Source organism: Centruroides vittatus, unplaced genomic scaffold (genome assembly GCF_030686945.1).
Source record: "Centruroides vittatus isolate TY-2023 unplaced genomic scaffold, ASM3068694v2 scaffold_769, whole genome shotgun sequence".
NCBI classification, from domain to species: Eukaryota; Metazoa; Arthropoda; class Arachnida; order Scorpiones; family Buthidae; genus Centruroides; species Centruroides vittatus.
In genome coordinates, this window is record NW_027122717.1 from 4081048 (window position 1) to 4108396 (window position 27349).

Consider the following 27349-nt stretch of genomic DNA (forward strand, 5'->3'; position numbering starts at 1 on the left):
ATTTTAGTATTATCTATTCTTAATAATTTATTTTCACTACCTTTTAACTGATGAAAATGGTGACAGTGGGTTATGCCTGGCGGAAAGTCCATGACATCTGATATATAGTAAAACTTTGTAATTAAGCTTTTATATGTAGTTCACGAGATATTTCTACCACGTATAAATCCAAAATTATTAAAGTTTAAAAGTTAAATAAGGACTCTATGATAAATCTTGATAAAAATACTTTCAAAACTGGAGCTTTTGTAGGTTATGTAACAGGTTTGGCACTTATTTCCACTACTTTTTTTGCTCTTTTATATGCATATAATCCTTTTTTTTTCTTGTTCTTCCTTTTTAATGCGGTAACAAATCTGTTCATCGTTCAAGTCATGCGATAACAATAGTTAAACAATCTATCTGACTAAATGATAATGTAGAAACAGGTCTATTGCTAAACTGACCAAGTTCATTGCTCTCACAGGAAGTTCAAATTGTCTTCATATTTCCGGTGAATGGTCAAACATGAAATTCATCCAAAATGCCAACTTTCTGACTTAAGTTTCTTCTGTTTAAATTCATCGGTATTATGCATAATGCAATTAAAATTAATTCTTTTTCGTAAAACTGTACCGTTATTTTGTCAATAGATCACAAAGCATAAAAAAAAAAGTAGGGAAAAAGGGAGAGATTCGTAGACAAGTCGTCAACTTAGCCTTGTGTAACTGAACAAAACAGTTTCTTCCCTAATGAGATCGTAAAACTGCCAGCGCTATCATAAAAAATTCGAAATAAAAAAACATATAGAAAAATACAATTAAAAATAAAGGTCAGACGAGGACACAATTTTATTATTTTAAATAAAATTATTTACTTTTATTGTAATTGTGTTATTAATTCATCCTCAATACAAAAATGATCAATGTTTAATTTTTACAAGAAGTTGTAAATCTTATTTTTCATTATTTAAAATAGTGTTTTTTTCAATTATAACTATCGAATATTTATAATTTTATTTATAAGTATTTTTTACTCATATTTAAATGCCGTTAAATCATTTAAAATTTAAAACTTTTTAAATCGCGGCATTAATATTAAATTAGCTAACCGTAAAACTACGTATTACGTAATAATCATATTTTTAAAAATTGGCACAAAAACTTTAATATTTAAAAAAATATATTTTTTACTATTTAAAAAATATCGAAATTATTAATAAGTCGTCTTCATTAATTATTAATTCAATTATTAAAATATGAATATGGCACGTGATTCGGAGTCAATCACAATTATGGAAAGATAACCAAATGACTTTTCGTAGCAAATCCGCTTAGCGATTTTCATTATAAATTTATTACACGTTTTATTACATATATAAATACGAATGTTAATAATATATAATTTATTTCATACATTAAATTTATTTGTGCAAACGAAGACCAAACGATCTTCTGACTCTGGCGCATCCGAGTCGACCGCCATTTCTCCCCGCAGGCAACAAATGAACTGGTCCTTCGAGCTGCGATCTCAACTGTGCTGTGACGAGCCGAACAGAGATATTGGGAGCAGACGTGCTTCGTGTGTGTTGTGTGGTGCTTTAAAAATCATAACAGTCTTCCATATTTGACGATAATAATGTGTGTCAATATAATTCGGACGAAGAAATGACGCCTTACGTTGTTAACGAAGAAAGTGACAGTCCCCCGGCCGTGTCACAAATCCCCAAATCAATCATGGTTAATGGCGAACCACCGGATCAGTTAGAAAAAAAGGCAGGAACACCGGAAAGCATCGCTAGCAGTAGTAAAAGTGTGACGAATGGGAATGGTAAAATAGGAAAAGGTACATTAAAAAGGTAAGCCCCTATTGGTATTTAGGGAAATTTCAATGGAGTCTGCTGATGCTGCTGCGCTGGGAAGACCGCTTTCCAGGGGATAACGCATCCTTTCCTTCTAGCAATACACGAAGATCGGATCGGATTTCGTCACGTTTATACGTCAAATCGTGAAGGTTAATGTACTTAATCTTTTATATACACCATTGCTAGATCGAAAATGCGATCTTCTCAGTCGCTTCTCTAATATGTCGGAATTTTTATACGCTCTTCCAATGTTTAGAAGTATTTGTGTTATTCAATCATCGCGTTAAACGTGACTTGTAATAAGTTGAAAATATTTCAAACGTAAAGAAACTCAATTGATGTAAACAGCTATGTGACGTCATTCACGTTTCGCGTGTTTTGAAGCACCTGTCGCGTTACGTCATACGTGTACATAACTCACCCACAGAATAGAATTCGGAGATAATTTATAATCGTTAAATTAAACTGATCGAAAATGTGTAATTAAAAAGTATGTCGTGGAGTAATTAATACGTCATTCCATGTTTTATATACATTATTAACGCATTACACAATGCCTAGAAACCATACATAAAAACACACTTACACCTACGTCTTTACATAGGAATTATTACTCCGCTGTCACTTATTAATCTGTTTATTTTAGCTTCTAGGAAAAACAATAAGGATATTTAATTTCCCCTACTTATAATGCCGAGCCATTGTTTGTATTCTTGTCATCTTCCGTAAAAAATAATTCTTATTGCATCACTACTAATGAAGAGTGGGTGACACTTCTGTACTCGATTATGTCGCAACATTAACCAATATTCAATTTTATTATTTCCGCCTTTAGAGTATTATATATTTATTGATGTTAATACGGAACTTGTTACTATTGCCACGATTTATTTTTAATTAAAGAAATTTGTTCTGAAGGTTTCCTGTATCGAGCTACAAAATTTCATTATATGGAAACTGCCATTTTTTAAGGTTAGTCACATAGTCGTGTATTGAATTACAAATTAAATACTTGTTTACTCATTTCAAAACTGTTATTACAATAACAAAGAAGCGAAGCTATTCAATTCCGCCCCCGTTTGTTAGTATTTTTTTTAAAAATATATCCATCGAAAACGTAAATAAGATGATAAAAATTTATATAATATGATCTGATTGTATCGTCCGATTTGTAATCTCATAGTTTGTTATAGGATTTCAAACGGTTAGTCACACATAACATCCTTCCATATCTTAATATACAGTATGTTATCTCAGAAACAGCATTTCTCTGGTAACAAGGCAGAGAAAACATTTTAAAAAGTTTTGTTGGCATAAAACTGAGATTTTTATAGGTCAAGACGTCGTAAAAATAAAAGACGTCTGCATAAGCGAAGCATATTTTTCTGCGGTATTTAATATTAAATTGGAATTAAAGAGGAAAGGGATTTTTATATTTGTTTTATAACTTCTACGAAACGTGCTCTATGTTATTGCCACGTTGACAATAGACGATTGATAGCATATCCGAGTTGAATTACAACCATCCTTCAGACGTGACACGATACTAAAGACGATGGATTTTTATTAAAATGCAATATTAATCGTGAAAAACCGATAGTAATCGGTATGTAATAATGTTTCAAGAATTAGTTGGATAATACATTTTTCGTAACTAAGCTATTTGTAATATATTAGGATATAATGTTGCAACATGGAATTTTCGTATAAGATTTATGACTTTTGCTTATATTATGACTTTGCATAAGATCCTAAAGAGGAAAAACAATCCCCGAATGTCATAAATCTAACATATTCAATTCCTATCTGAGTTAAAATTGATTCGAAACCAAACACTTCTATTCTTATTTATTGTCCCGTAAAACTTAATCTGCTCGTGAAAGTCATATTATATTACATCCTTAAAGATATTTTTGCTTCGTTATAATCCGTATTATATGTATTGTTCCATACTTTATTTTCATTAAGTCTTAGTATTGACTGCTTTATTGTAGAAACTTATCTCCTATGATAAAGTAAAATGCAAAGAAACTGGTTTATTGAAAGGCTTCATTGTTTCAATAACGTGAGAAAACGTTTGGCTTTATTTCTTTTTCAGATCATTTTGTTTTAATATTACACAATTGATAGATCGCATTCTTGCCAGCTTCGTAGTACATAAAAATGGGGATATAATTGAACAGTTTGTGTGGATCCGAAGCTGCAGATGTCTTCTGGATCACTTCCTAATTGACTCGAGTCTGGCTCGTGGGCTACACTAGGAGGTTTTATGTTTCTTTTGTTATTCCCCCGGCTTCATACAATGTACTGTACCTGGATACTAGCGAGCACCGTACAATTCGATAGATTATTAGGAGGAAGTTATCGATGTCTCGTATATTTTTGACATTCACCCAAAAGTTGAAAAAATCAATTCTGAAAAAAAGAAGGAAAAAGATTTCTGAGAGGCAATGTTTTAAAAGTTTTTATCTTAATTTAGTGTAAATAATATTGTACTGTATATTAATGTATATAAATCGGTTAAAGGAACATAATTCCATATATTAAAACATATGGAAAGAGGACATTATAATATATTTTTCAAGTATAAAAACGGGAACATTTTCTAAAACCGCGTAGCAACCGTCCCTGCCATCTGTTTTATTGGCTCACTCTTCTAATACACAAGCCAGCGGAATTATTAAACGTTTATAGCGCAGATTGTATTTCTAATCATGTATTTCAAATTCCACAAATAGACATTTCCTTAATTCTCAGCGTGTGATCATATATATCAAACCAGTTCCTTGTATAAATATATTCGAGGTGAACGAGTTGTGCCCACATTGTATTTTACTTCCAAGACACTGAGTATGGCGACCTCCGTTACACTTAGAAGGGCCATACCGATATCGATTTATATTAAGACAACTTTTTATTTTTTTCATTCGAAAATATTATATTATATCAAAAATGTAGATGTTATCTACCTAACAATGGGATAATCTAGTTATAATCTTGTCGGGAATGTCGTAAACCTTGGGCACGATCGAATGCGAAAGACGTGTATAAGTTATAACCATTAGAACCACAAATAGGAACTTATTTGCAGGCAATCTTCCCACGTCTTTATTGCCTGCTGTCGTCTCCGGTCACACGTTCGACTTTTCGATGTGCAGGTGGTAATAGCAATTTGCAATTGCCCCTCGGGGTTCGTTTATTTGATAGATTATGTATCGATCTTCCTCTTTTCTTCTTTTTTTATAACTGTACGCGAACTGATAAATTGATAATTTATCTACCTAATATGAGTATTTTTTTTTCAATTTCAAAGTGAAATAATTAGATTAAAACACATTAGAACACTCTCCTTTTAAAAATAAACACACAAAACGACTTCTGAAAGACCGTTTTGTGTCATTTCCTGTTTTGTGTCAATGGAATTTTTCTAATTATTAATTTTTCTTTATTAAATTTGTGAAGGACCTTCCTTAAAATGACTGTAAATTATTTTACTCGAGTAATAAGGAAGAAAAAATATTTATAAACAATAATATCCGTCTCCGTTTTTTAATGTCAATGCTCCTAATTTTGGAATTTCTTGGTGTGTGGTGCATATCTTAACAGCGGGGTGCATGCTTTAATTCGACACTCCAATTAAAAACTTGGAGGGCAAAGTATTTTATATTCAGCCAGCGTAGGAACCATTGGTGTCTTTTCATAATAGTAATAATAATAATTCCCATAAATGCATAATTAATGTGAGATAAAATGCAAGAGTGTGAAGAGAAACGAGGTGGGAAATTTCGAAGTAAAATCTTCACCAACCAGTTTATTTTATCGAGGTCTTTTCTTGCATTATCTTTAGCATAATTGTAAAATCTCGGCCATTTTGATGAATGGTGGGAGACAAAGAAATCTCATTTTAAAGTTTAAAAACCAAACCCTCTGTTAGCCTGTTAAAGGTGAGAAGTAACAATGCAAGTAAATTTGGGACAAAGTAACTTTTAAACGGAACTCATTCGTTGCAAATTAACTATCCGAATTTGTTTAATTCCATTTATTTAATATATAATAACTACGGAATAACTAGAAGTTAAACTAATCTTTAAAGTTTTAAAAATATAGTATTTAACTATATTTTTAAAACTTTAAAGATTAGTTTTCTGCAAACCAGCATGATCGATAGTTGAAAAATAAATAATTATTACAGTCATTAAGGTAAATGTACAAAAATCATATTAAAGCCTCATAAAGATTTATAACAAATATACTCTCTAAGTCTCTAATTTAAGATATAAACTTATTTGTTACTTTTTGTCGATTTTTTAAAGTAATAAAACATTCCAAGTTATCTTTAAAACTCTAATATTAGAGTTTTAAAGATAACTTGGAATGTTTTACTTTTAATTATTAAATTTATACTTTTGCAGATAATATCTCGCATGATATAATAAAAACATCGACTTATATTTATTAGATTTTGATGATTTTTGATTTATATGAAGCTATTAAAGTTTAAAAAAAAAACAACACGAATGCTTGCTAAATTCAAAAATGACTTCGATATTTTTAAAATAAAACAAATTTTCTTTAATTTTCTAATTATAAATTCGTTTTTTTAGTTTTATTTGGCTTAAAATTTTGTTAAGCGAAAACATTTTTATTAATTTAGTTTTATTTAATGATATTTTTCCAACCCAAGAACTCGTTATCAAAGTAAAAAAATTAAAGATGATAAGAACTTGTTTGTTCGTTTGTTTATATTTTGTATTTATCAATACTAAAATTTGTAAAGGAAATAAATAATAAAATATTATTTATTTATTTATTTATACAAAGATGTGAACAAACTTCGATAATGGTTAACGCCATGTTGACTGAATAAATTATATTTTTTAAACGTTTAAAATCAATTTTACAAAATAAGTAATTTAGTAAGTTCTTAGTAATAATTTCGCAAAAGGTGTATCTAGACTCATTTTTTTCTTATTTAAATGAAAAGATTAATGGGGTCTATGCTGTAAAAGCATTTAAGAAATGCCCTATCGCGTGCAAAATACATGGTACATCATCTTTCATTGTGTAATTTGTGTCGTTTAAACAACATTTAATAATATTTTTTTAATATTTCAAATATTTTTTCTTAACAATTTAGTGAAGTTCACCTTCACTAAATTGTTAAGAAAAAATATTTGAAATATTAAAAAAATATGTGACTATATATGCCGTAGAATAATGTTAATAAATAATTTTCCACATATTTGTAACTTATCAAATCTCCCAACAACGGCCATCTGTAAATAGCGGCCATTTTTAGGAACTTTTTTTAAACAAAAATACATACAAAATAACCTCCAAACAACGGCCATTATTAAATTTATATTCCTGTCGGTGGGCCGTTATTAGAGGTTTGACTGTAATGTATATACAATTATTTACCTATTACAACTTAGTCGAGATTTTAAAAATATTTTTACAGTATAGATTTTACTGTTTTTTTATTTTTAGTTAAATAAATAATTTTTATTAAAAAGTTTCAAGAAAGTTTTGTAAAATTATTTATTTAATTAAAAATAATAAATTCTAAAGTGTAAAATAAAATTTAAAAACTGGTAAATATGTGGTAAGTACTTGTAAATGGTAAATTATTTACCATTTGAATAACATTAAAAATGATTGTGTAATATATATAATTATCCGGAGTGGATTGTTAATGAAAAATGTCTGAAATATTAATGGAATATTTACAGCTTTTCTATTGTTTACTCGGCTACATTCTTTACTGAATACCTTCTTCCGACATTAAAAAGGGATATTCGTCTCGGATCACGCATATTCGTGTCAACCTTACTCTTAAACCAAAACACGAGAAAACACGTAAAAGATTTCGACACGAGACCACGCCCTAATTTAACAACGAATTAAAAAATATTCTCTCAAGTACGTTTGCTTGTTGCCCATCTCTTCTCTTATAAACTTATTTAAGAGTAGGAAAATAGTGTATTAAGTTATATAATAGATCTTTCTGTCTAACAGGCCTACTGGTTGTATTTTTAATTAATTCATTTATATAGAAAAAAATGCTTTAAAAGACCGGAAATTATTTTTCGATTTGTTTCTTTCCTTTAGTTAATTGCTTAAAAGGGTTTTTTTTTCTAGGTTTGTTTTATCTTAAGAATTATTTTTAACAGTCTGAAATCTTATTAAACGAATTCAATTTTTTATTTGGTTCGATTAGAGTACTTCAAGAAGTCAATTTTAAAACATATTTATTCAAGTAGCTAAATAAATTATACGTCGTTAATTAAACCAGAAAATAAGGGGGGGAATAGTCTTCATCTTGTATATTTGCTGATTTAAAAGCTGTTTTTTCCATGACAATTTCTGCCAGTTCCAGCAATAAAGAGGATTTGATATATTTTTTTGGCTGAAATCCCACGCTAGTTTCATCTCTATCACGTTCTAAATCTGATATGCAAGTTTTATGCTTAACGTCTGGAAGCCCGACGAAGATTTCAAGAACTTTTCTAGAATTTTTTTGTCGTTTATGTTGCTAGATCTTAATCGATTTTGGCAATCGATTCTTTGTGTTTTTTCCCGAAAGGTCTTTTATAAAATTGCTAGATTAAACTCGATAAATATATGTATAATCATGCGATTTCGAATGATGGATCATGATACCGGTCGGGTGATTGCTCTGGTAAGAGATGGGACGAGACACGAATACCAGAGTTTCCGGTTCGTGTCATCTCTTATCAATAACACTGACTTGTGTGTTATGTATGTGTATATATATATATATATATATATTCTTCTTCTTTTTTCACATTTTCGACACGAAAACCACCAGAATGAATATCTCGGCTGACGATCCCGGAACTCGACTAGAAACGTACACTCCCATTACACGGCGAGGGTGGAAGAGTCGGATCATTATCTGGCTACCGAAGTTCACCCCGTGAATTATAGATAATTAATGAAAGGTTTTTTCGATGGGCTTTTATAAAACCAACCATTGTACCGGATTTCTTGATAAATTTCTTTTTCTCTCCCCACTTCTTTGCCTGTATGAATTTAATACTTCTCGCTGCCGTTTGTAGTTCGTTAATCAAATGAATCTAAGAGTCACGGGTATATAATAATGGCTTTTATCTCGTTTTTGTAAAGACTAGGAAGTGTGTATGTATGTGCTAGGATTTCATGTGCGTGATGCGATCGTCAGATCGGTTCGTGTAGGGAGTTTGTCATAAACTATCTTAAAATTGCGTGATTTGGTGATAAAATAGTTAAGTTTTTTTTATAGCTAAAAGTATGAGATTGCAATTTCTGTAACAGAATGAAAGCATTGCGCATCGAATGTCACGAATTAGCTTGATGTGGCACGAGTTAATGGCACATTTTTTAGTTGTGAAAGTTTACAGTACGTGCGTAGATCTAACCTAACCTTGTAGCAAACCGAGTAAAAATGAAAATTAACTCGTTAATCCTTTCTAAAAATAGAGCAGAATATATACGATATTCATCTATCAAAATTAATCCAATTAGGCAATTATCTGAAGGAAAATGTTTTTCTCGATAACGAGAATCGTTATGAAAGCTATCTGCCATTACAAAATAAATTACGCGTAATAGAATAAGATGATATAGCTTATAATACGAGAGAAACTCACGTAACGAGATGCAAAGGGTGAGATTTTCAGCTTCTAGTTTAATCCGTAAATATCATGATACAGAATAACTGTCATTAAATAATTTCGTGTAATTTTTACCAAATCTTTTGTTAGCTTTGACTACGAAATTAAAGGTAACAAGGGGAAGGAATTTCTTGTTACAGGACATTCCTCACACTTTTAGTATCGAAACTGCTGTGTGTAATTTTTATCTGTGTCGCACGAGATTTCGATTAGTTACGAATGGATTGACGATCAGTCCCTCAACCGAAACAGGGATTAGTACTTGAATTCGTCTTTAAATCTTTTTGTCTTTTCCTTAAAACGTTACTAAAACGACCTTCCCGACCAAAAATCGGATTCGGAATGAGAAGTGAGAAAGAATACTTTTCGCACGCACTCGAGTATGATCTGTTGTAGTGGTCATTGAACTGTCGAGAAGAGATTTTCGAGTGTTTGGAGGTCAAAAGTAACCACCGCAAGGCCATTATATGGATTGTTTTGCACGAATGCGTCGCTATCAGAAGCTGAATGTTAGCAGTATTCATTTGCATACTGCTCCGGTCAATTATAAAAGCGGGGGACATGTCTCTCTTTTTTTTCTTCTTCTTTTTACACTCCTCCCCTCGTTAATTACAAGCCATTTCTTATTTTCCTGCTTTGCGAATGATTGATTGCACGTGTTTCGAGGCTAAAGTCATATTTTTTTTTACGTTTTGATGGTGACAAATTTCCTATTTGTCAAACTGATGCGTTAGAAATGCTTAAGGAAATTTTCATTTGAAGGAAGTCCGTTCGCACGCAACCATTGCAAATTGATAAAGAAAGTAGTCGAAATTAATGTAAAATTTTCTTATTCCTTTATTATTTATATCCAAAACTTTAATTAGAAGAGGAATTCTCTTCGAGGGAAATTTTCTAGTTGTGTTTTACAAATTTACATTACGAGCACCGTGTGGAGAGGTAACACTAATTTAGTTTTAAATTCTTCTTAAAAATATTACTAATAACTAATTAAAATCCGCGACACAACATATTGTGTTTTCCCGTGGTTTAAATTGATCCTACATAAAGTCATTCTAATTTGTTGAAATGAAATAGACTCACGCCCATATTGAATTATTAGTATAAAACTATCGATTAATCGATGGGTTAATTAATAAGTTTGGTCTAAAGAAAATCAAGGTGATCGAACCACCTTAATTCGGATAGGTTCTCTTGGGGTCTAACAAAAGGCATACCACAGAGTTCGATTCCACTTGTAAGTTCATTAAAAACTCTCCACCCTCTCTCACACTCGCTCTCTTTTTTTTTCTGACAATCCAATCAGTACGTGCCCTAAGGCAAATATTCTCTAAAATCGTTAGACCGTATTCAAAGCACTGCCGACTACAGATCAAAGGTCAAAACGACTAGAAAGGAATCAAAAAGATCCGAGGACTATGGTTTTTTTAATGGCCATTATCGTATAATCTCGCTTCGGAAGTTAAGAATTCGAAACTAATTAAATCGATCGATATGAAAATCTCGTGTTTCGCATCATTTTCATTTTCTTTTGTCCTTATACTATTTATAAACCTTCCGTTCAAGGTTGCACCTTATAACGAAAAATGGAAATTTACTGATTAGCAGTGCTCCCGACGTTGCTTCGGTTGCTCGAACTCAATATGCATTCTTCCACCTCTAAAGCTCACCCCCTAATATAATAGCTGTCATTAGGGGGATGGTTATTTATTCAAGGAGAAGATTCGTCGCTACCGTTGGACGGTATCGAACGATGTTGCCGAACAAAGACGCTGTAAATCTATAATACCGTCGGTTTAGTAAAGCGTTATCAGATTTCTCTTTGTCGTGAAGGTACCATTTTGTCGAAGATTAAATTGTGGGTAGGATGTTCGAGCGCGTGACCGATAGAGCCGAAAATCATCTGAAGATCTTTTCGTTAAGTGCCTAAACAGGTTTGAAAGGATGCTAATTATCGCATAAGTTCGTTCCTTTTCGACCTCCCGACTCCGAATGGTTCGGAAAATAGACACGTCATACCAACGGCTCGTTGAACTCGTGACACGAGAAGCCAAAGAATTAATTACTTTGCAACTCCGTTTCGATTGTGGTAATTCTTGTTTGGTAGAATGTTTCTTAAGTGAGGAACACGGAGAATTGAGAATTCTTCATATTTTTGGTTGCTTTGGCGCGATAACCGATCCCCGAATTTGTGTCGGGGTTATACTCTAAAGTCTAATTTACAAAAGAGAAAAATCGCTATTAAAATAAAAGAGTCGATTAGAAACAAAAGACATCCCCTCGAAAAGTCAGATAAAAAATTCGAGTCTACTTTTTAATGTGATAAGTATGCGCCTTTATATGATTCAGACAGTTAATCCATCTCGTCTCGGTGACTCAGACTCGATAAGCCTCTGTGTGTTTTATCAGAAGCTAATGGCACAAAATGAAGATGCCGTAGGCACTACCACACCTATTTTATGAGTAAGGATACCTAATATTCGACTCGTCGTTCCCTTATTTTTAATTAGTAAATTGCTAAAATTAGCTATGCAGATTTTTATCTCATCGAGTCTAACTCCTGTATAGTCTACTTTACTGTTATGTTTACGTGCTAGCGACAAAGCTGCACACTCTAATTTAAGAAGTGTTAAACGTGTTGCAAGAACGTAAACGATCTGTGTCGAGTAATGAATATTAAGTATTTTGTTTTGTGTTTCTTGCAGGGTGTCATTCGGTAGTTCCAAGGGTTCCATGGTTGAAACACTAGTCTACGACCATCACGAAGAGTTGCCATATTTGCCTCCTTTCAACACAGCATTGGTGCAAAAGTAAGTACCATTCTTTTATTTGTAGTTTGCACTCCACGACCCCCGTTGGACCTCTGCCATTAGAATCATCCGCGCAGCTGCTATATTACTATAGACGCGTGTTGCACGCCACGTAAGTTTATGGCTTTCGAGGGTGACCATTGTTCGTTGCCCCGGGATACTCGCGAAGTGACAGCTGAGTCCACTGTTTACCCTGTCCGTTTCGGGGCCATCTGTTCTCGACCCGTGCTGGAAATAGTGTGTCCGGTGGACGGGTCAAGGCGGGAAGAGACGAGGATGTTGTTACCATGGAAACCGGTCGTATCCAGAATCAATGCGTCTCTCCTGCACTGCAGTTTTATTCGGTCGGTCCAGAAATAGAAACATCGTGCCGCTCCGACGTATAACGATAACGATACGTTAAGCAAAACGCGCCGAAGACGACTATAATAAAGATGGATGCCGGCGTTCGTTCGTTTGTCCATCCGTAACGCGCTAGGAAGCCGACCGAACAATGCCATAATGCCACAGATCGGCATGAGTCACGGTGCGGGCCGAAAAGAAATGACGAAGAGCATCGAGTCGATGATTCACGACTGACTTAATCACAATCTCTCTTCCCTCTCCGTTCTCGATCCGGAATAACATTCGACTAACTCGGCGCGTAATTCGCTTACGCGTGACGTAAAATAATTGCACCCTCCTCCATCGATTAAACCGGAATTCTACGCGTGAAACTAACGGAGAGCCTTTTTTTTCCTATTTGATAAATAAACCCGAGAAGGTTCCGTGACCACTTTTTAGCTTATGGACTGATGAGTAATCGTCACGATGAATGTGGCATACCTATCAACGCGAGCTCGTCCACGTCCGATCGATTTTTAGTCTTTGGCATCTCAATAGGAAGGAGTCTAACCGATCGACTAGTCGCTTCAGTCCGAGATTTGGGCAACGAGCCAGAACCATCTCGATGTGTTGCGGTACGCAAACACTACGGACGAAGCTAATTTTTAGAGACGGAACCTATTCGAAGCGCTAAGTTAACAAGCAAATTTGCCACCGCCCCGGTAGACAATGTGGGTGTTAATTGCCATTTTAGTAATTCGTCACGCGGATGACCACCGTCCGTAATATATTCTAGCGGGCGAGCCGTTACTCGTTTCATTGTTAACGTTTTAAAATGATTCACGTGTTTGACCAACGTGACGTCAGTCAGAATAACATTTCCTGATTATCTTTCTCCTGAAGGTTATCGATTCGACGAACGTAGGCCCGTATTCGCTTATGGAAAGACGTCGTATTGTCTAGATTATTATGGATCCAGAGCCGCAGTTGGCAGAAATTTCTATAAACAAAGGTCACTCGGAAGGAAGCCGTATGCGTTACGGTACATTCGCGCGCGCAATGCCGCGCATCTTTATTAGGGTTAATAGATCACGTGGTTTCGGTTAAGGTTATCTTATTGTTATTATCTTCGGTTTACGTCATCCTTTGTTCGTTCATTTAAATAATTTCTCTCGCTCCGATATGCTAAATTAGTGTTACTTCATCGAATTAGCGTGTTTGTTTGTTTATTTTTGTGCTGGCAGTTAGGGGGTTGACGTTTTAACGGATGGCGACGAAATCTCGAAGAAACGCGCCAGTTTTTATACGAAGGTTTCGCGTCTTTGTCGGGGCCCGATAAAACGTCTACGATGGTGTTCCCCCCTTCGGTGCCCCTCGACTAGAGAAAAAGGGCACCGGAAATGGCAGAATGGAGCGGAGAAACGCTGCGACCGGTTATATCTCCGGTCGACAGAAAAAAAACTCGTAAAATGCAAATCCTCCATTTAAGTTCCTCGCGAAACCAGACCTTTTTCAAATGACATCCGGTCAGCGGCTAATCGTGGAAGACGGCTTCGAAATTAAATTCGTGAAGAAGACACCAGACGTCGCCTTGATTTTAAAAAATGAGAAGGGGCGTTGTTGCTCTTTTCTCCGGTTTCCGGTGAAATCTTTTGTTTCCTAGGCTGAGATCACGTGAACGCTGGTCACGTGACGAGCCGACAAATTTCAAGACGGGATGTGGAGTTCAAGGTCTGCAGGTAAAATGACTTCCTTTTTTATTACGTTTATGTTGGCATTTGGATGACGCCCTTCTCTATATAACTTTTATTTTATCTCATGTTATTGTTATTTAAAATTCGTGCCACGTAATGTGGCTTAACACGAAAAAATAAAATTCAAAACAATTCGTAAAATTACAACGCACTTTCGTCTTCGCCAGAGGTTTCGATTCACGTCGCCATCTAACGAACGTGAACGAAAACAAATATTTCAGAAAATAAATACGTGAATAAATAGTTAATTTTTTTCATCTCCGATAGATGGCAACATAGTAGTGGTTTTAAAATTTCTATTTCTGAATTCTTTTATTTTTAAATCCTGAATTTAAATTTTATACGTAAATACAGTATTACGGGATATAAACAGCTGCCGGCTTTAACGACATGTCTCGCTTTATTATTTTATTCTTTTAATCATTAAAATATAAACGTAAACTTCGTAACAATTAAATCTTCATTTCATTTTTATTGCATTTTAATTTGAATAATAATTTGTGTACATTTTTTCTATATAATCTCTTAACAAGCTTTTTTCAATTTTAAAATTTTATTGTTAAAAATATATATATTGTTTTTATTAGCAAAAATTTATTTTATTTTATTTAATTATTATTGTTGTTGTTGTTGTTATTATTATTATTATTATTTATTATATTTTTATTATAATTTTGATTAAGTGTTGCCAGACCTAGTAATAAAAAATAAATTATTTTAATTTTTTTATTTCTAAATCTAACATTATTTTAAATAACTTGTGTTCATTTTGTATTTTATTTTTCAATAATTATTATTATATTTCAAAATCTGGAATGTTTTAAAATAATTTTATTGAAATAAAATCTGAAATATTTGCTCGACGTTGTTTTGTATTTTCACGTATTACGTTTCAAAAACATGCGAACGCACGACGACATTAATGGTTTGTATCACATTGTTTATAAAATGCAACATAACTGTTTAATTTTAGTCCAGCATTACACATAAACGCGGATGCATTTAGGGGAGCCAAGTCGAACAGCAACCGGCCTAACAAAAGTATTCGCGTCGTAAAATTATTGGAAACGCACGTGCGATTTAACTAGTTCGACGACCCAAAGCCGGGGGCCGAATAAGGTCAAGGACGGAAGCGAAGTGACTTTTTCGACTTCCTGTCTGGAACGTAAAGGAGACCGACGGCCATTTTCATCAGAAAAAAAGGAATCGAATTTTATTTTATTTTCTATGTCGACGATAGAAAGTCCAAGCGTGAGAATCGGAATATTGAACTTTTGACTCCTGACGCGACGCTATATGTTATAAATATATAGGTCAAGGCTGATCTTAACTACATCGTAAACGATATCAATAAAAAGTAACAACGAAGCCGTTGTAATTAAAATGTGTACATCCAGATGTGACAAGCTTTTTGCCTCGCGTCTATTCGTCACGTATGAAAAAAATCGCTATTTAACGTTAAAGGTCATCGAAACTTTACGGTCTACAGAATTATCAGGGGAGGAAATCGTTAAGAAGCCAAAGAATCTCCAAAAAATTGTTTAGGAAAAAAATGATTTGTAATTATGAACTCTGTTCGATTTACATTTTTGATACGTTAAAGATCGCGGGTTTATCACCTTTTAAAAATATACGCGCACGAAGAAGATAACTCTTAAAAATGGAGCGGTGCTAATACTTTAGGCAAAGTATGTTGAAAAATATCCTCTCTTTCCTTTTTATTTTTAAAAGAAGATCGCTTCGATGATCAAGCTCTTATTTATTGTTTAACATACGTAACTGGTAATTTGGAAGAGTTACGCCGTAAACAGGGATGTGCCATTTTTTACCTCTTTTTTTTTCTTGTGGAAAATTCCTCGAACGTGACGCGAGGAATCAGTAATCGAGTTTGCGGGCGGCCCAGGCGAATAACTAGTTCAAAAATAAACTAAGATTAGCGACGATGCTAGTCTTTAGATAGTAGCGGGCGTGTGAAAATGTTCGCCTTTAGTTTATGTTACGGAGTTATTTCGTAACTTTTGCGATAAAATAAAATAAATTATATAAAATTTTATGAAAATTTCGGTTGATTTGTTCGTGAAAATTTAGCTTCCAAAACCTATGGGTTCGTGACATCACGCCTTTCTTCCATTGTTTTTCTAAATATTCGTTTGTGAGGTCACAGGAGGCAAGAAAATCGTGAATCAGCTGCCGCATTGTCGATTTTGTTGAATTCGAAAAGGAGTCGTGATTATCAAAATATTTCCAAACATTTTTTTAAAGCACTCAAATAAACCGTACCAGTACATATCTCAAGTGAGGGAGATGATAAAATACGAAGTAGGGAAGAATGTTTTGTCCAATTGCCGTATTCGTTATTTCGGTTGCGGCTCGTGCACCTGTTAACACGTTTCCAAACACACGAAAGAGTCATTCACCGCACACCCCCTCACCTAGCAAAATCGCCTAGTCCCACTTCCTCCCGCCCGATATCCTCGTTTTAGTTGTGGTTAACGCGTCGGTTCATTCGGATTTTTACTTTAAAGCGTAATCGTACATACACAAGGTCGAGTCAGGCACGTGGGCGAGACTGGTTCCCCCCGTTCGAGTTTTACAACTCGATAAAAACCTCTTTTATTCCTTAGTTTATGTAGCAGTAGCGTAAGCGATCGGAAACGTGGGTGAAAGGATAAGAAACGGCGGCCATATCTAATAGGCGACGAGGCCATTTAAGACAGGTAAGCTATTTGTATCCGCATCCTGCCGCTTCTAAACGAGTTAAATGCCGCATCTCGTTTAATATTTATCTTGTTTAGTCGAATCTCTATCCTGTTGTTTTGTGTATGTATGCCACGCTGCCGACTGGGTGTGGCACGAACTGATTGCACATCCTTTCTCCCGCTTGCCGCTGGTCGAAAAATCTCTTTTAATTGAATTCGTTGATTGATCGATATTTGCGGGAAGGAATTTCATTTCTGTTTTCTAATCGTTTTTTCCCCGTTAATCTGTACCCTTTCCAGAAAGGTGCGCGCATTACATGTGTCGCGACGTTTGTTTATTATTATTAAAAAATTGACGCCCGACCATTACAGAAATCCAGGTGGCGCGATGCGCGATAATCTGTGACGGACAGTGCGATTGATGGCGATTAAAAAAAAAAAAAAAGGACAGTTGCTAATTGTTAATCGTTATGCGATATCCGTACAAGATCGTCTTTCGGGATTATTTCAGGTTTAGTATCTTACGAAATATACCCGTTTAAATGCGATTTGATCATCCGCACGAGACCTGTTAGCCCCATTTCGTTTGTTGCTTAGCGATAGTCGCTGACGTCACGTTTTCTATGACGATACTTTAATCGACGTTAATTCGGCTCCGAACTAGGGAGTGTTTTATTTTCGTCACGCGTGCGAATCGAAGCACTTTATCAGGTTTCTTTCGAACCGCCTGTGGGTTTAGAGTTGTTTCCCGTCACGTGATTCTCGAATCGGAAGCTTTATCCCCCCCTGGTCGCTGCTCAACGTTGAAGGCGGCCTTCGAGGCGGGCGCCACGTTTAAAAAGGATAAGTTTCCGAAACGGAAGCGACGATTTCCTTTTCCGCATGGGAACCACACGTGGACAATAGACGCGAGGAAACTGAGTATAAGAGTTCCCACGTCCTTACTGCGGAAAGGTCTGTGTGTCTGTGTATAGAGTAGAAGCGACACGCACGCTTCTGGTATCGAAATAATCGGCTCTCGCAAAGAAAAGAAAAAAAGTGGTGTCTGTATCCCGCAGTTTGATCTTTTTCTTCTTTCCAGTAACGGAAAGCCCGCAAATCCGCCATCCAAGGTTCGCGTATCGTTCTTCGAATCGCAGCGTCCACACTACGTTACAACACCCGAATCTCCCGACGTACCTCTGGACGTTTATCTTCCCGTCATGTCGGCGTCGTCGGAAGTGCAATCGCCAAATTACGAACGGCAGCAGAGGTGAGTATCGTCACTTCCTCCCTCTTTTTTAGAAAATAATAATCGGTCGGGATTTTGGATTAAGTCCAGTAGTCGCGTGAAGCGACGTCGCATCTCCCGCGGCAAATCGATGCGCGGCTATAAATAGCGATGCTGCCGGTGAGGGCGCTCGCCTTTTTCTCGTGCGGCGCGCGCGCTAGAACGTCGTTCGGCGGTCGTCCGACGTAACGAACACGTCGTTATCGCCCGATGACCCAAGATATGGCCGCTGTGGACGCTCGACTTCACGTCTACTACGTGATGGTCCCGAGGAAAGGGTGAGTGAGTAAGCATTTCTTCGCCGACCGGACGACGGGGATGGCGAGTCTCAACATGGCCGCCGAGCAGAAGTGACGCAGCATCGCAATTCCGGATTCTTCCGTCGGTTTCGTCCCACGTCTCTGACGGAACGGCTAATTACGGGAGGGGGAGGCCGGACGACGCCTCGCGCCCCACCCCCTCCAATTACGTATTCAACGACGCGGAGACGTTCGTTACGCGAAAATGTCAAATGATGTTGCGTTAACGAATTGCGTGCGGGAGGAGTCGATTGTCTACTGCCGGCATCCTTCTCCCGGCGCCTACGAAGGCGATTGCGACGACTTATTTCCGGCCTAACGAGCGAGTTAACGAATGTTCTTGTGTTATTACTCGGGTTCTTTATTGTTCCTTTATTGTACCGTGTCAAACGGGGACTCTCGGCACGTTAGATTTAAGGATGATTTGTTAATTTGGGCAGTTGGTCTGAGACCTTTTGGCAGATTATAATTCTCTTCCTCTCTTTTCCAGCGTCGACGGCGGAATCGACAATCCGTTCCGGCCCGATGGAGAGCTGAGCCGTGAGGCTGACACCATCGTCAGCCTCATAAAGGAGGGCAAGCCCATCACGCCCGTTGGGAGCGGGCCGGAGGTGCTCGTTCCTGCTACTGCCACTGAGTCACAGGAGGTTCCGCCGGCACCGGAGGAACGGACGGATCATATTGATGGAGCGGTCTCTGAGCTGGCGGATGGGGGCGGAGTGGTCCCGGCCGGGACTGGCGCCCCAGACTGCGGAAAGGCGGGTGCCAATGGCAGCGCGCCGAAGGATGCGGGGCCGGCGGAGCCCGGCGTGGTGGAGGTTCGCCGTGGGATTGTCGCGCCGCCCTCCGATGCTCCGCAGGTGGAGCAGGTGGTCATAAAGAAAAAGCCAAAGTGTAAGTGTTGCGTGATTCAGTAATGAGAGATTGAGAGACTGGCTTTCTTCGGACGCGCGTCCCGCGAGAGGCGGGGCGTCGGTCGTACTCTGCGACGCTTTCGACTGTCGAGACGAGTCGTCTTTGTGGTTTTGTAATTTGTATGTGGCAGACTTTTTAGTTTGGTTTCTAGAAGGGGCGGCGGAGAGGACATCCACGTCGAACGACCCGTTGCGTGGAGTGCCTCTCCCGGTGTCGATTTTGTTTGATCCGGTGGCCGTACGGCATCGTGGTGAGCTTAATCCGAAAGTACGGCTTATTGGAATAATAATAAAGTAATGGCATCACCACAAGCAACTCGTGATTTTATAAATCACTCTTAATCTTTGTATTTTTAAGTATTTATGTGCATTGTCGGCACAGAATTTAACTATCGGTTCCCGTTGCTTAGCTATCCCGACATTTTATTTGTGTGCCTTTATTACAATATATATATACATAAAAATACATTCGTACATATATATAATATATATATGCGGGCAGAAATCGAAGTGCATTCTAGTAGGAAAATTAATTTTTTAATTCAAAACCTTAACGTATGTCAAGAAACGGATGGAGACGTCCGATTGGCCGAATTTTGAACACGGCGGATGTATTTTTCTTTTTTAATACCTTCGTTATCTGTTCGAATAAATTTCATCCAGACAGACTGCAACTATTAAATAAATATCCTTCACTTAAAAAACAGATGCTGGAAAATCATTAACTTTTACAAACCATTAAAACGTGCATTTATGGTGTAAATAGTTTACATATTACTTTTGCTATATAGAAAGCCATCTATTTTCGGTGACAGAATTTTTACCAGACCCACAGTGGAAGACCGCACGCAGTTTATCGAGGGGCGCAAGACACCGTATACGAAAAAATCTTCGGGGGGAAACCCCCGAGTGCCCGATGCGCCTGAGCCATAATATGCAGCAGACTAACATAAGGCAGACTATCGAATACTTTCGAAAATAACAATGTTTTTTGTTAATGGCTATGTGCGCCCACAACCTCTCGGCGATAAGATCCCCAAATGCAGCATTTAAGATTAGAGTAAATGTACGGTTGTGAATTTTTACTGCAGATATATTTATAAAAAAAAAGCAGGTGTAATTTTGTAAATACAAACTTTTTTCGATTTAGTCATGTTTTGATATGTTTAAATACAGTTTAGTCTTTTTTTTTTTTTTTAAATATATATATATGAATGGGTTATAAAAAGTGATTATTTATCTGGGATTTGTACCATATAAAAAAAGTATTTATTTAAATTTTTTGCTACAAATTTTTTTGTTGTTTTTGAAATGTGTGTAGAATATTGCATAGGCCATATTTTTTATTTACTCTAAAATCATAGACGATTGGAAGAACATAGTTCCTGTTATTTGTTGCCATGTCAATTTAATTTATTTTTTATGCTCGAGTGCTTAAGACTATGTTGACGTATTCTTAATTATATTCTGTTCCATACTTTTGCCGAGAAGCCCGACACTTTTTGTGGATTGCAACGTCTGCAATCTCAAAAACTGGTCGTTTTTGTCCCTTTTCCTCTGTCGGTTGTTCTTGCACAACTTTTACGGACAGACGGTGAGATTGTCGCCACTGTTAGTTAGTTTTTTTTTTTTTTTTGAGTGACGAAATTTTACAGTGCGGCTGGAAAATTTTTTAATGTAGATTCTGGTGTAAATTATTTGCACTGGAAATTATTTAAAATTGAAACTAATGCATGAAGATTTTTCTAAATGAAAATCAACTAGTCACTCAAGTTAATGAAAAATTACTTAGTAATTGTATAATACAAAAGATAAATGTAAAATTGATGTTTGCAGAAATATTTCTATGCGAGCGATGATCATCTGGCTATGTTTCTTATACGTATAAAATATATATATATATAAATACATGCAGAACTATTCATGATGTAATGGGGAAGGCATCAGAAATTTAACCAGGAGAAGAAATTGCTAATGCTCTGACAAAATATGGGCTTAACGTAGCATTAGATTGAGTCATCTCTCGATATTCCCATAGCCGGATACTGCCGCTCGCGCACGTGACGACCGAAGTATCTCGCGCCACAGACGAAAAATTACTTTCCGAGCAAAAACATCCACGCGTCCCCGTGAAATATGTTCCTTTTATCTGTATCCATTATTGACAATAGATAAAATTATGTAAATTTCAATTGCTTGCATATTCTGTTTGGAATAAAAAGGTATCTATGACTCTCTAAGCTGCTTGTTAATCTTATTTCAATGTATGTACTAATTGGGAAAACAATATGAATACCATTTATAAAACATAACATGCCCCTGCAAAAGCTGTTTCACTGCCACACACCAATGTTCGATAGTGAAGGAATTTAAAGATAGTAATTGCCATTAACAAATGCCAAACCATGCACATTAAAACAGCAGCAAAATTTGTTAAAATTGCCAACATAAATTTTCAATATTAAATATAAAAATTTATTTTAAACAACATTACAATATACAAGCAATAAAAACCATTATACAATTGATTTTTTTTTTATAATACATTGTGGTTTTATCTGCTGTATTTTTACCAAAGTAGCACCAGAATAATTAATTTTTTGACATCTTAATTCCATTTAGTTTGGTGAGTGTTTAACAAAACAATGCAACTTTTTACTTCCAAATTTATCTCTAAAACTTCTGCTTTAGTCTCTTGGTATTTATTTAAATATTTTTAAAATTCTTGTGCAAATATAATTTAACAACAACAACAACTATACAAACTTGCAAAATGTGGGTTGCTCTTTCATAAGTTAAGTCGACCTTTTAACAAATTCACTAAATATCAATATATATTATTTCTTGATATACTGTGCCATGGCTTCTGTGTTGCGATGTCTCCAAATATCAAATTTAAATTTAACAAAAGGCTTAATTCTGATATTCGGAATATATATTTATTTATTGAAATCTTACGAATCTCGGCCCCCTGGCAAGACGTGATCTCTTTATGTAGACCACCACAAGTATCATGATCAGGACCAGGAGTGACAGAGTGCATCCGATGAGAATGTTACGGGATGAGGCAGTGTTGGGCCGCTTGCGCGTGTCTTGTGGTGCCACAGGTTTATGGAATGGTACCGGGGTGGTGGTCTCAACGATGCTTTTGATTTGCTGCTCTGGTATTTTCACACAACTGCTGTAGTTATGGTGACTTTGGAAAGAGATTGCACACAGATGCAGTCTGATGCAGATTTTGTCACAGAGACCGTTTTCCTTTCCAACTGTTGTGAAGTTGTAATACTTTTCAAAGAAACCCGGTTTTGTTTTCAGCTTTTTGAACAATTCTTCAAGAGACCGAGTGGTCACGTCTTCCAATTCATATTCTTTTGTGAAAGTGTAAAATAATTTCCAAGTGAATTCAGAAGAGTCATTCTCTTGATTGTCAAGTTTCTGTAAAAAATTTCGTAATATTGCATAATCATATACAATTATTCAATATTTTAATTACAATTACTTACTGTGTCAAAAAGCTTGTTTGCCTTTGTTAAATTCAAGAAGAAATGATCATAATCTAAAATTTTACCATCCTGTCTGTTGTAATAATAAAGCCGAATAGATGGATTGGGAGAGACGCTCACTCCCTTCATACTGGGTTCTATGCTGTGCCAGGGAGTTATTGATGAAGACAGTAACATGGAGGATGTAATCCGATCTGAAAAAGATCATTGGTATAGGTTTTTAATACTTTAAATTTTGCAAGTAACAAGTATAAATAAGCAATGAACCTATTTGTTATTGTGCATTCACATTGTTGTTTCATTTGGCTTTGAAATTTCCAACAACTTAAAGTATAAAAATAATTGCTCATTGACTAGATTATTTGGTAAACAAGGAGTTAAAATTTCATGACATAGCACTAAGAAAATGTAGCATAAAAACAACATTCCATAAGAATTCAAAAAATGCTCTGCATTTCTGTTGTTTGCTCATGTTTAAGTTTTATTAATGCATATTAACAAAAATTATTGTTCTATGGAAGATGTCTTCAAATAAAACAAAATTCCAATAAACCATATCCAAAAGTAGAAATATTTTGCAGTTAAAGTTTGTATGTAGCCTCGACCTTCAAAGTGTAGTGTGTATGTCTTGTAGTACATGGAGATACAACAGGTGGTACACAAATGTGTTCTGATGATAAATTTAAAACTGTTTAAAACTTTTAATTACATTAAAAGTTTACATTGTACATGGCAAAAATAGACTGGATTAGACAAAAAGGCTAATGGAAAGTCTGAAAATCAACTCCTTAAACAAAATTGTTATAGTAAGAATGTATAAAACATTATTATATTTGGGTGGCATAATTGCTGCAACCTGGTAACCATAAATACATAGCATTTTCATGAAACTGAATGAGACAAATATTGCCACACATTCTTTGCTAACAATGGAAAATTACCATAGTTATTATACTGATTGGATAAAGTGCATTAAGAATCAATTTTATTACAAAAATTGAATTCTTGACAGTTTCAAGGAGGCATTAACTATCTATCATGACTACCAGCATATCATCATGTCACATAATTCCTCCCAGTCTTATCAATGTGACAATGAAGGATACAGTTTTAACAACATATTTTTAAAAATGGCAAACATCATGTTGGTCACATTTGGAATTAAACTATAAGACAAAAGCTTTTAGGGATTGTATTATGTTGGTCATTTGCAAATAAATTAAAATCATTGTTTCATTTTCTAAACTGATTTTACATACCGACAGTAAAGTATGGAGATTTCACATTGCATACAACAATCATTCATACTGCCATTACTCAATTTTTTAAACTAACAGTGACAGTATTAAACAAGTGAAGAATTTTATTATAAAAAATCTTATAACTAAGCTCAGTAGTCAGAAATTAACCCTAGAATGAAAAAAAACAGAACATCCTATTTGATATTCTGTTTCTTCTGTTATGAGTTGCAAAAATTTCTAGCAGTTAATCTTTAAGGAATTAGGAGAATTTAGTATGGCAATTGAAGCAATTCAAATAATCATTGTCTTGGGGCTTTTCAAAGTCAAGTTTTATTTCAAAACAATAATATAGAATAGATTACAACATTTGAGGTAATTATTTTCTATTATTTTTAATAAAAGATTTTCATTGTCTTTATTGTAAAAGTGAGTGTGAAGCAAGTGAAGTTTTAGTTTAAAATAAAATATACTTTTATCTAATCTAATTGGATGTCATTGTATATCGAGAATAATAGTTTATTTTAAATATAAAATTTTGAAGTAGAATTGAGGTGGTCATTGGATGACATCAATTTGAATTTAAGGGCACCAGAATCTATTGTTTTCTTTTTACTTTCTGGAATTCTTTTTGCTTTTAGTTTGTTTTACAGTTATGTCTCTTAACTTATTATTTTTGATTATTATTAAACACAAATTTCAAAATCAGAATCTTTATCTGAATAATCAATACTTTTCTAAAATTTAGTTTGTGCAATTAGCAGTTATACATTATATTTTAACCTTGTATAGATTTTAACAGCAGTAGCTAAATTTTTTCACAAAAACTTTTAGTTTACATTTATAGTAAAAATTAAAAAACAGCTCTCTAAATATTATGGGTGAAGACTTATTTATTATTTTTGTTTTATAAATAATAATAATATTTGATAATACAGAATGCAATATATAATATAATTAAAACACTTCTATATAAAATATTGTACAGTTTGCTTTCTGAAAAATGTTGAAGGATGGTCACAGAAGACTAGTAACAGCTACTACAGATTTATATGTCCCAATGTCACAATATGAGATACTTTTGCTTTAATTAAAACAAATATGATAGAATCTATATGTATAAAGAAGTAATGAATTAATGTCCCTAAAGATGGATCACACTTGTTTTATATTGTCATATTGTATTGATGTGGACAGCACCTGTTGTACCATTCAGTATCAAATTGTTGATACAATGACAAGGAGTGATCACATTCATTGCATATCAGTTTTTTGCTGTTATGTCAGAGTGGTGATATACAATGTAGGAAAACCAATCAGGATGTGCACACATTTTGCTAGTCTGTTGCTTTTCAGTTCCCTAGAGGAGTGCATAGGCTTAACCACCACAAGTTTGTGTTTATGTATGGAATGGAGTGGAGTAAGGAGGACATTATAAAACTAATTCCATGACTTCTTCATTATATTCTTAAAAGAAAGATGTGTGGTCATTTCTCCTTGAAACTGCTTCCAAACTGAAGCTCCACCCATTCCTAGCTTTTAAACAGAAAAATGATTTGGGATACAAATATGGGAAAAAAATAAGCTACCTTGCATTGTTTCACTAGATTGATATGCCACAGTGATATGAGGATAAACAAGTCTGGACCCACCTTATCATTTGATTAGAGTGATACATGGTATATAGATCTGACGTGTCGAAACAAGTATTTGAGCTGAGCAAAGGATCTATCATCATTATAAAAATTTTAATTATTTAAATCTCTTATACAAAAATATCGTGAAAAAATAAAAAGTTAAAGATTAAGCAAGTATATTTATACATGCTTAATCTTCACACACATATCTAATGTGTGTTGGTGACATTCATTAATCAAATACCTTTAAGGCTTCAAATACTAGCCTCAAGAACCTTATAAATAGATCATTTAAAAAAGTTAAACGGAATGAAAGTATAAAGTAAATTAGTCTGAGAGTGACGGCCAATGCTGGTTAGCCAAGACTATGAAAGCTAAAATTGCTGAAGCAACAGGACTCTAAAATATAACTGATTATTTTATCATTTTACTGCAATTTCTTAAGACATTCTAGTTAACTATATCTTGCTTCATGGATGCAAGACTGACAATATTAGAGAAAACAGACTTTTGGGGTATTTGAATTGAAATATTAGGTGATCTGAAAACTTTGTACTTAACATTGTGTGTGATGTTATCAGACAAAAGTCTCTTCAGCAAACATCACAGCCTATCTTAATAATAAAGATAATTGTAATAATAATACAGCTTAAATGGCTTTGTCATACTGACAAGCAGATATCCCCAAATGAGTCTTAGATGATCTTATACTATATTCTACAGGAACAACCTGGATTAATGATAAAAAAAAGACTACCTACTGAAAAGATGCAGACACAGAAAACATGGTGTAGCTATCTTAAACAATTAGATGAGTGAAGCAACAATTCCCGGGAAACTAACAAAGTAATAAGTTTCTGAAAAACAATTCTATTTATAATTTTCCAAAAGCAGAGGAATACAAGTGGTAGATGAGCAAAGAATTATATTAATTTTGAAATATGCAGTAGAGTATAAATAGTACTTATTTTATTTTAAGAATGAACAAGAGAATAATTTATCCTATTTTACATTATAAAGTTTAACAAAAATTGAGCTATTTTTTAAAAGATTCCTTTATGGTGTCCAGTTATGTGGAATGAAAAATTATATGTTGAGAATGTAAATGGCAACGAGAAAAGTTTTTTCTCATTGCCATTTACATTCTCAACATGTAATATTATGTACCATATTATGTACAACATGTAATATTATGTACCATAAATATTCAAATTTAAATTCAAAATCTTTAATAATGGATACACAATAAAAATTCACATTAAAGAATCAAATTATGGAATTTTCACCAGAAATTTGTTTTATTATAATACTTTTTTTATATTAAAGCTAATAAATTTTATTTTTTATCATCAATAAACACTTCAAAGATACCATGACTTAAA

At 34.7% G+C, this 27349-nt stretch overlaps 2 protein-coding genes across 3 annotated transcripts in view; one reads left to right on the forward strand and one right to left on the reverse strand.

Moving 5' to 3' along the window:
- Window positions 1-1457: 1457 nt before the first annotated feature.
- Window positions 1458-27349, forward strand: part of LOC136989799 (uncharacterized) — a 59225-nt gene continuing 33333 nt past the window's right edge. The window contains exons 1-4 of one of the 2 annotated variants that reach the window (XM_067288074.1): window positions 1458-1837; window positions 12225-12329; window positions 18188-18358; window positions 19166-19569. In XM_067288074.1, the coding sequence (XP_067144175.1) occupies window positions 1647-1837; window positions 12225-12329; window positions 18188-18358; window positions 19166-19569 (871 nt within the window). In that variant the 5' untranslated portion in view covers window positions 1458-1646. Of the gene's footprint in view, window positions 1838-12224; window positions 12330-18187; window positions 18359-19165; window positions 21830-27349 lie in introns of those variants that run through there. The other variant, XM_067288075.1, reaches the window with a different exon arrangement.
- LOC136989787 (acid sphingomyelinase-like phosphodiesterase 3b) overlaps window positions 22042-27349 on the reverse strand; it is a 73444-nt gene continuing 68136 nt past the window's right edge. The window contains exons 6-7 of the mRNA XM_067288060.1: window positions 23093-23286; window positions 22042-23024 (exon numbers count right to left, since the gene is read on the reverse strand). Coding sequence (XP_067144161.1) covers window positions 22533-23024; window positions 23093-23286 — 686 coding nt within the window. The 3' untranslated portion in view covers window positions 22042-22532. The remainder of the gene's footprint in view (window positions 23025-23092; window positions 23287-27349) is intronic.